This window comes from Genypterus blacodes, unplaced genomic scaffold, assembly GCF_046128005.1.
Source record: "Genypterus blacodes isolate CSIRO-AG114 ecotype Tasmania unplaced genomic scaffold, CSIRO-AGI_Gbla_v1 ptg000048l_1, whole genome shotgun sequence".
NCBI classification, from domain to species: domain Eukaryota; kingdom Metazoa; phylum Chordata; class Actinopteri; order Ophidiiformes; family Ophidiidae; genus Genypterus; species Genypterus blacodes.
The window spans coordinates 708357-716521 of record NW_027466861.1 but is presented as its reverse complement, the minus strand read 5'-3'; the positions used below and the strand labels follow the sequence as shown (position 1 = coordinate 716521).

The window sequence follows — 8165 nt, the reverse complement described above, 5'->3', positions numbered from 1 at the left end:
GAACTTCAAGTGGAATTATACAAAGTTACACAAAAGCATGCAAAGCAGTAAACACAAACAGTCATGCATAAGGAAATAACATGCAAGACAGAGACGAGGGAGAGAGAAAATGATAATACAGTGCAGTCCTATTAGTGAGAGTCTCTCTCCTGGAGCAGCAGTTCATGCCGGTAGTAAGGGGAGCAGTCCAGGACCTGGACCTGGTAAGCAGTTTGCAGGGGGGCAGCTTGGCAATGTGGATGGTGGGAGGTTAGTTGGGGATGAGAATAATGGCAGGGTGGGAAGGAGGAGTTAGGGCGGCAGATGGCAGAGGGAGCCCTGTAGGTGGATAGGGTGTGGAGCCCATAGTCCCAGAGAAGTGGTTAGTACAATCGCAGGATGTAATATGAGCTGTTAAAGGATAGAGAAAAATCAGCTGATGTGCCCCATCCTCTTACTACACTCACACTGTCCAAGAGTGGACGGAGTCTATCTATCCAGAGTCTATGGTGAGTTAGCAACTATCAAAATAAACTGAGAAGAGGTGTGCCTTCAGATGGGATTGAAACATTTCTAGGGACTCTGCCCTCTTTAACAAGTGCAGGAAGTGCGTTACAGAGAAAAGGAACGCTGTACAAAAATGCTCTATGTACAAATGTCTTGTCTTGACCTTTGAGGTGACAAGCAGGCCTGCCTGCTCAGATCTTAAGGGTTGAGCAGGAACGTAGGTGGCAATAAGGTCACAAAGATACACTGGAGCCAGGCCATGTAGTATCTTATAGGTAAGAAGAACAAACTTAAAATCAACCCTGGCACAGACAGAAAGCCAATGTAGTGATGCTAGAACTGGCGTGACGCGTTCAAATCCATGAGTTTCAGTCAAGTTTCTTGCTGCAGTGTTCGGAACAGGCTGTAGTTTGTTCAGAGTAGAGGAGCTCACACCAGAGAAGAGGACAGTAGTCCAGTATGAAAGTAACAAATGCACGAATTAAGGGTTCGAGCATCTGCATGAGCTGTAAGCCATAATCATCCAAATTAAAACAAATTGAAATATTTCACTTTGTGTAATGAATCTATAGCATGGGTTCACTCCGCTTGGCCTTGTGTGTGTATTTTGCTGTGATGAAGAACCGAAGTGCAGCTGTGATATGTGACTATCATTTAGTCCAACTTCTCCTGTGTTTAAATATGAAGACAGTATGAAATCATTTGTAGACTGAAGTATAAACACTGAGAACCTAGTATGAGTTTGGTTGGTTGGTGCTGCCCGCCCACACACACACACACACACACGCACACGATGTGGTTTGCTTTGTTTCGGTGGGAGATGAGCTCTGTCTTCTCCCTCTGCCTGAAACAAAATGTGCACTCAAACCACGGTGCATCAGTGTTCTCTAGAGGCACAGGTGGGGCATGACACACATTCCTCAGAGAAAGACCTTCATCTTCATCTTTCTCACTCCGCCTGGTCCCTCCCTGAGCTGCACAATAGTATATTTATCCCAGCAGCCACAGCCTAGAGCAACGTACAGCTCTGGGCTATGGTGCAAAAACAAGCTTTGCTGCTTGGAACAGGTGAGGTTACCGCCAGTTGCTCTGGCGCACCCAAACCGCCACACACACACACATAAACACAGTCACACACAATTGCATAAAACCGCAGTGTATCCCTCCAGCTGATTTGATTACATATTACATTCTGCTTGTTGAAAGACTTTTAGAATGTGTGAGGGTCTGTCAGTGGGCCGATGTGTCATGTGCGTGTTTGCATGCATTAGTGTGTGTGTGTGTGTGTGTGTGTGTGTGTGTGTGTGTGTGTGTGTGTGTGTGTGTGTGTGTGTGTGTGTGTGTGTGTGTGTGTGTGTGTGTGTGTGTGTGTGTGTGTGTGTGTGTGTGTGTGTGTGTGTGTGTGTGTGTGTGTGTGTGTGTGTGTGTGTGTGTGGTTTCTGCTAACGTATTAGTTTCCTTGGAATGTGAGATGGCTGGGTGTGTTAGCTCATCACCTGGAAACTACAGGGGGAACTCCAGCTCAGATGTGTTTCATTCTTTCATTCCAAGCCCAAGAATCTGAAACCCAGCTCTCCTCTTCTTCTGTGTTTGTGACCATAATGATGCCACTAACAAACAGCAGCCCGGTCGACTTGAAGCAAACTGCAGCTAGGATCTAAAGGTTAAACAACAGAATTCACGCCGCTGGGCCTTTTTTTCGCATTGTAACCCGCTCATTTGCATCCATTCCGTGTTGTGCTGCGATCCGGTGCAGATTTTATTCCAGCTGTCTCCTTAGCCGCCTGCCTGTTGACTACCTCCCTGCTCTATCTGCTCATTTCCCACCCATCACTCAATGTTTACACACACACACACACACACACACACACACAGACAGTTATTTCTCTCTTCCCCTGAGAAGGAACAGGAGATCTGATCGTTGCGAAAACAGGTGGAGACTGAGCTCGTCAGCCTGTGAGTGAGTGGATGTGTCTTGTGTGTACGCTGCTGCTGCTCCACCCATCACCCCCACCCCCTCCGCTCCGCCCCTAAACATCCAGGTGAAGGCGAGTCAGCCAGAGACCGAGGCAGGTCTTGATCTCACACGGATCTCTGGTCTTTCCCAGGCCCACAAACGTCTCCGAGTCTGCTGTCCTGTCACACAGGTAAGTCACCATGCATCCGTTTAGACTCAGGAACATTACTAGGTGAAGAGACGATGACCACACACATGGGTACCTGCTGTATTTAAGGTAAACAAGGGGGTGTGAGAAGTTGGCGTGTAGAGGTGTAGAGAGGTGTAGAGAGAGACACTACAGTGGGTCATGGGTTGAGGCCCTTTCTGTGGTGTTTGCCAAGGGAAGCGTGTACACAAAGGAGCGACAGATACTAATACTAATCCACATCATGGCTCGCATTTGCCGCGTTACTTCTTTGGACAAAAAAAAAACAACAAAGTCGAGTTTAAAATGAGTGTAAATGAGAGACGGGTGAGAACACAGAGCAGAGGGGCAAATAAAGGGATGAGAACTTCAATTCCTCTTGTGAATATCCCAGCACTGACTCATGCGGGCAACGTCTGCCTGCCGAGAAAGACATTTGTATGCAGTGGAACCTGTAGAACAGGTTGCAGCAACGGCCCGTCTGCTTGTCAGCATCACAGCCTGTATGTACATAAGGTGTGCGGTAACAATAGCTCCCCGCTGAAATCAAAATAATACCCGAAAGTCGCCCGGACCCGTTTGACGGCCTCGTCAAATCCCTGCTTTCTGTTTCGCTGCCATTGAATCCATCTACCCTCCCCAATTTGGAGTTGCGTGTTTAAGGACTGAGGAGATTGCAACCGAATGCATCACACGGCCTGAGGTTTCCCAGCTTAAGAGAGCCTGATGCGTTTGGTCTGTCACAACAAAGAGAGAGAGACAAATGCGTTGACAGGAGACAGACGAGGCTGCGAGGCTTCGGAAGGGGGAAACCAAAGGAAATGCCGCAATCGAGAGAAAATGTGTAAACAAATTGTGGCCCGGGCCTGCCATCAGACGGAGACGAGATGCACCGTCTGCCTGTGCTTTGCTCTCCTGTACTTGCTGAATGTCACCTTAACGTTCCACGTGGAAGACGTGCGAGAGCTTTGGCAAGGAATAGAGAGGGAAACCAATAACAAATTCGGGGGCGCACGCGTTACCAAGCGTGTCCTGAATTATGCATGTTTGGTTTTTGTTTAAAGGCAAGTGTGTTGGCATGTAAATATGTAATTTATGAGCTTGTTGGGACTCATTATCATTAAAAAAATTACACACCTGAAGACTCACAGTAATCACACACCTGTGAGGAGCAGCGTCGTCCTCAGGGCACAGACACGTGCGGAGGCCATGGGTTGTATTTTGCATTTAGAGGGGGTGAGAGGCTAACATTACCAGTTATTGAATGTGTCTGGCTTTCAGCGGCTTATGCTGCGATTCCGAGGGCATTACGTAACTCGAGACTTTTTATGCTGCGTAATTTAAAAGCCAGGAAGTCAAATGAGAGGGGAAATGGCAGCAGGTCTGACAGCTCAAAGTGGTGGCGGCAATGGCGAGACATTGAAGGGGAAAAGTGCCTCTGAATTCAAATAGTCGGCATTAGAGGAGACGGAGCTGAAATGGGAGTGCCGGACGCAGGCAGGCTATTATCCCACACGTTTACCCGTCAGGTGATGGGAGCCGCATGACCGGACAGACATTTGCGGCACATTTCACACTGAAAACTGATCTGCTAGAAGTCTGAACCACAGTGTAGCAAAGTAAAGTCGAATATTCCCACGCTACATTTGCATCAAAGTCAAACTAAATATGGATCTCTAACATGCTTACTGCCATCACTTAGGCCTGTACCAGCATTCATGATCCAGTCCCAAAGCAACCCTGCTAATCCCTGCTGGATTTATACTCAATCTATGTGTCCACATTTACAAAACCTCTAAACCCCAAATGGAAGGAAAACAAAGGCACACAGATGTCCGAGGAACCAGCAAACACACAGCAAACAGCTCCATCTTAACACACCACTTTCTCCAACTATTAAACCCAAAAGGCCATCTGGACCGACACCTCCCTCTCATTTTTACAGCACAGCTCCCACAGCACCACACGCATGATCAACATTTATGAATGAAATATCCTTTAGCAGCCCTTTAAAGAACAAAGAATGTAATTGGTATTTTGGATTATGGAGATGACAATGGCTGGCTGCACAGTCACACTGTTCAAACAGGCGTCTAATGGAGCAAAAAGCTTTGGTTTTGGTTTGCCTTTACTGTGAAGGGAGGCTCTGATGATGACTCACTCACTCACTGCTGTGTCATCAGTCACTTATGAGAGGTAGACTTGCAGACATAGCAAACAGCAGCCAAAACAAACAACATAATATTTCCAAAAACTATTTAATTGTGATCCCTTTGTTTGTTTTTCTACCAAGACTGACTGGCAGCTAAATCCCACTGACTTGTATCGTAAGTGTAAAATAAAGTACTAATGAATAAACTAATATAAGAATCATAGCTCATAAAACAAGTGTAGAGAAGACGTGTTCTCAAAACTTTTTGGAAACAAGTTAAACAATTAAATAAAAAATTAGGAAAAAATGTATGAGCTAACGAAAATATGATTGAGCTGCAATGTTCAACATCTGAAGAAGTGAATACGGTCATGATCTCCTTCTCTCAGTATCAAAAGTATACACAGGGTCGACAAGGAAACCAGCGACATCCAGTGGTTAGAAATGGATACTACTTTAACATGAAATTAATTAGTTTAACACACTTTACTCGGGACCGAGGAACATAATCTTCATATTTTCAAGGAATGTATTGGCAAATCTGGAGAAGCTCTAAAATGTAGCTTCCTAAAGCCTCTGGAGCACAGAGAGCTTGTACTTCTGGTCTCTACCCTCCCACCCGCCATGTTTGTTGATGTACCTGGGAAATGTTTGGCGCACATGTTGATGTTAATGAAACTGTAGAGACAGCGTTTTATCAGAACCATACCAAGTGACTTCGACGCCAACAATTATCACTTTAAACAAAAACAAGCCAGAATACTAATTTCTGGTACTGTTGATTTGGTATTTTTTATTTTGAAGAGGACTTGCATTGCAGCACCGAAATCGTTTCTGGCAGAAACTAAACTTATCAGAAGTAAATCCAAGCAAAACTTTAACAGCACAAAGGTATGTGGAGAAAACAACAGCAGCTTTAGTGACACAGTGAGTTGTCTTACCTTTAAGAGACTTTCTACATGAGGAAGCTTCCACCGCGATATTAAAACCCAGGCAACAAATCCAATTTAGCTCCCAGGACACGGAGGAGGAAGAAAGCCGCTCTTCATCACGAAGTTTCCACAAACAAACTCCATTTTGTAACGTTGTCACTTCCGCCCGCGCTCACCACGTTACACAGGTGCGTCAACTGAGCTTGTTAGGGGTGCGTTCCGTTTAGCTGCGACGACAGTGGGCCCAGTGTTGCGGCGAGCTTTGCTGACGCACACCAAATGGAACGGAGCCATCACCAACCTTATTAGTGATTGTTCATTTGTTGATTCCAACTGTCATTCACACCGGAATTAAGATACAGTAGAGAAATAGAGTAAAGAAAAAGAAAAGGGAAATGAATTAAAGATAGAATTGTGAAACATTTAAATTTCTTCAAAAATTAATACAAAATAAATGGAACTCTATATTGAGGCATATTCAGCTTTTCCGTGTGGTGTGTTTGCTTCTGTGTGGACTCCGCAGGGTCCAAGTGTCCCGCTGCACTAGAAGTATCTCAGCCCATATCTGCTTAGCTAAGAGTCCCTGTGAGTAAACTAAAGGGTGAGGTACATGAAATTATGTATTCCATGCTGGGAGCCACGTTTTCCTCTCGGGAAATCCAATTTTAAGATTCACACAGCTCACTGCACAGAAATGCCACGTCCTATTATTCTCAAACTGAGCTCGACATGTGGAACCTTCATTAAACTACAGGACAGAAACACTTGTGTGCACCCTGTCTGAACTGATCACTCTACGTTCTCATACCCAGGTTGCTTGAAGAGCTCCTTCATCCCCATTCTCCATCCTCATCTCCACCTCTGAGGCAGCAACCATGAACTGGTCTGCATTAGAGGCCCTGCTCAGCGGGGTCAACAAGTACTCCACCGTCTTCGGCCGCGTCTGGCTCTCCATGGTCTTCGTTTTCCGGGTGATGGTGTTCGTGGTGGCGGCCCAGCGCGTGTGGGGCGACGAGAGCAAGGACTTTGTCTGCAACACGGCCCAGCCAGGGTGCACCAACGTTTGCTACGACAGCATCTTCCCCATCTCCCACATCCGCCTGTGGGCCCTGCAGCTCATCTTCGTCACCTGTCCGTCTCTGATGGTGGTGGGGCACGTCAAGTATCGGGAGAAGAAAGAATCGCAGTACACCGCCTCACACAAGGGCACCCACCTGTACGCCAACCCTGGGAAGAAACGTGGAGGCCTATGGTGGACATATCTGGTACGTACAGACAATGGTGTAAATGTTTACTTCTGGCTTGGTAAACCTCAGAAACGTGATTGTTGTCCCTCAAAGATAAATAGTTTGGGGTCAAAATTTAGTTTGGGATAGTTTATCTATTTATCTATCTACTTTAACCCTTGCCTCTCATGTCTTCTTCAAGGTGAGCCTCATATTCAAGGCAGGTTTCGACGCAGGCTTCCTCTATATCCTCTACTACGTCTACGAAGGCTACGACATGCCCCGCCTGTCCAAGTGCTCCCTGGAGCCGTGCCCCAACGTGGTGGACTGCTACATTTCACGGCCCACCGAGAAGAAGATCTTCACCATCTTCATGGTGGTGTCCTCTGCCATCTGCATCTTCATGTGCATCTGCGAGATGATTTACCTCATCTGCAAGCGCGTCCAGAAGCTCATCAGGAGGAAGAACGAGGAGGACAGGAGAATGTTCGCCGAGAAGCACGAGATGACGCCGCTGTCAGCACCGCGGTCATCGACCAAGGTGGATCCCACGGTGTCCATCCAGAATCTCAGTAATGTGGCAAATGAGTTAGAGACAAAGAAGATATAAGGCGCCACACGCAGCTACGTGCAATGGCAGACTGAGGGACGCATCCTGGGGCCATAACATGTTTTCAGAAAAGTCTCTAAAGGATCGCTGTCATTCCAGAGATTTCTATTGGATCCTTAGTAAATGTCCACGTGCAAAATGACATTCTGACATCCATTTATGTGAAACTGTGTCTGTTTAAGTTTATTGTTCACAAAGTTATAGATATTGTATTTAGTTGTTTGTAAAGTATATATAAGTATAACATACGTGTAAATAGTTGAAGTATTGTCCCAGAATAGCAGCATTGTTGCAGGTGTTAACACATCACAGGAGATTCTGTTGTCATTTGGGTAAAATCAAAAAAAATGCTCTTACTGTGCAATATTTCCATTAAATCCTGGCGACATTTTGTTTTGTTCCCCACATTAATTCACAACTATGAAGAAAATCGTACCAGCAAAATATGACAACAAAAGGTGCTTCCTAATATTTTTATACCGACAAATTTGGTTATTTTTTTTAATAAAGAAATAAAATGACGTGAAGCTTTATATCAAATGTTCCATTTTCAGAAAACATTATATTCTATGGAATGTATTTATTGTTGTTATCAATAGAGCTACAGAAATATAA

The 8165-nt window shown here is 45.5% G+C and overlaps 1 protein-coding gene across 1 annotated transcript; it reads left to right on the top strand.

Moving 5' to 3' along the window:
- Positions 1 to 2510: 2510 nt before the first annotated feature.
- On the top strand, positions 2511 to 8165 carry gjb9b (gap junction protein beta 9b). Its single transcript, XM_076150054.1, has 3 exons — positions 2511 to 2633; positions 6527 to 6979; positions 7143 to 8165. Exons 2-3 carry the CDS (start codon positions 6590 to 6592, stop codon positions 7548 to 7550), a joined length of 798 nt encoding a protein of 265 aa, XP_076006169.1. The 5' UTR covers positions 2511 to 2633; positions 6527 to 6589; the 3' UTR covers positions 7551 to 8165.

What these genes read in the sequence shown, in the direction of transcription:
- gjb9b (XM_076150054.1), top strand. Translation starts at nt 6,590, where the DNA reads ATGAACTGGTCTGCATTAGAGGCCCTGCTCAGCGGGGTCAACAAGTAC. An exon ending in GCCTATGGTGGACATATCTG is followed by an intron (nt 6,980 to 7,142) that starts GTACGTACAGAC and finishes GTCTTCTTCAAG; the next exon opens with GTGAGCCTCATATTCAAGGC.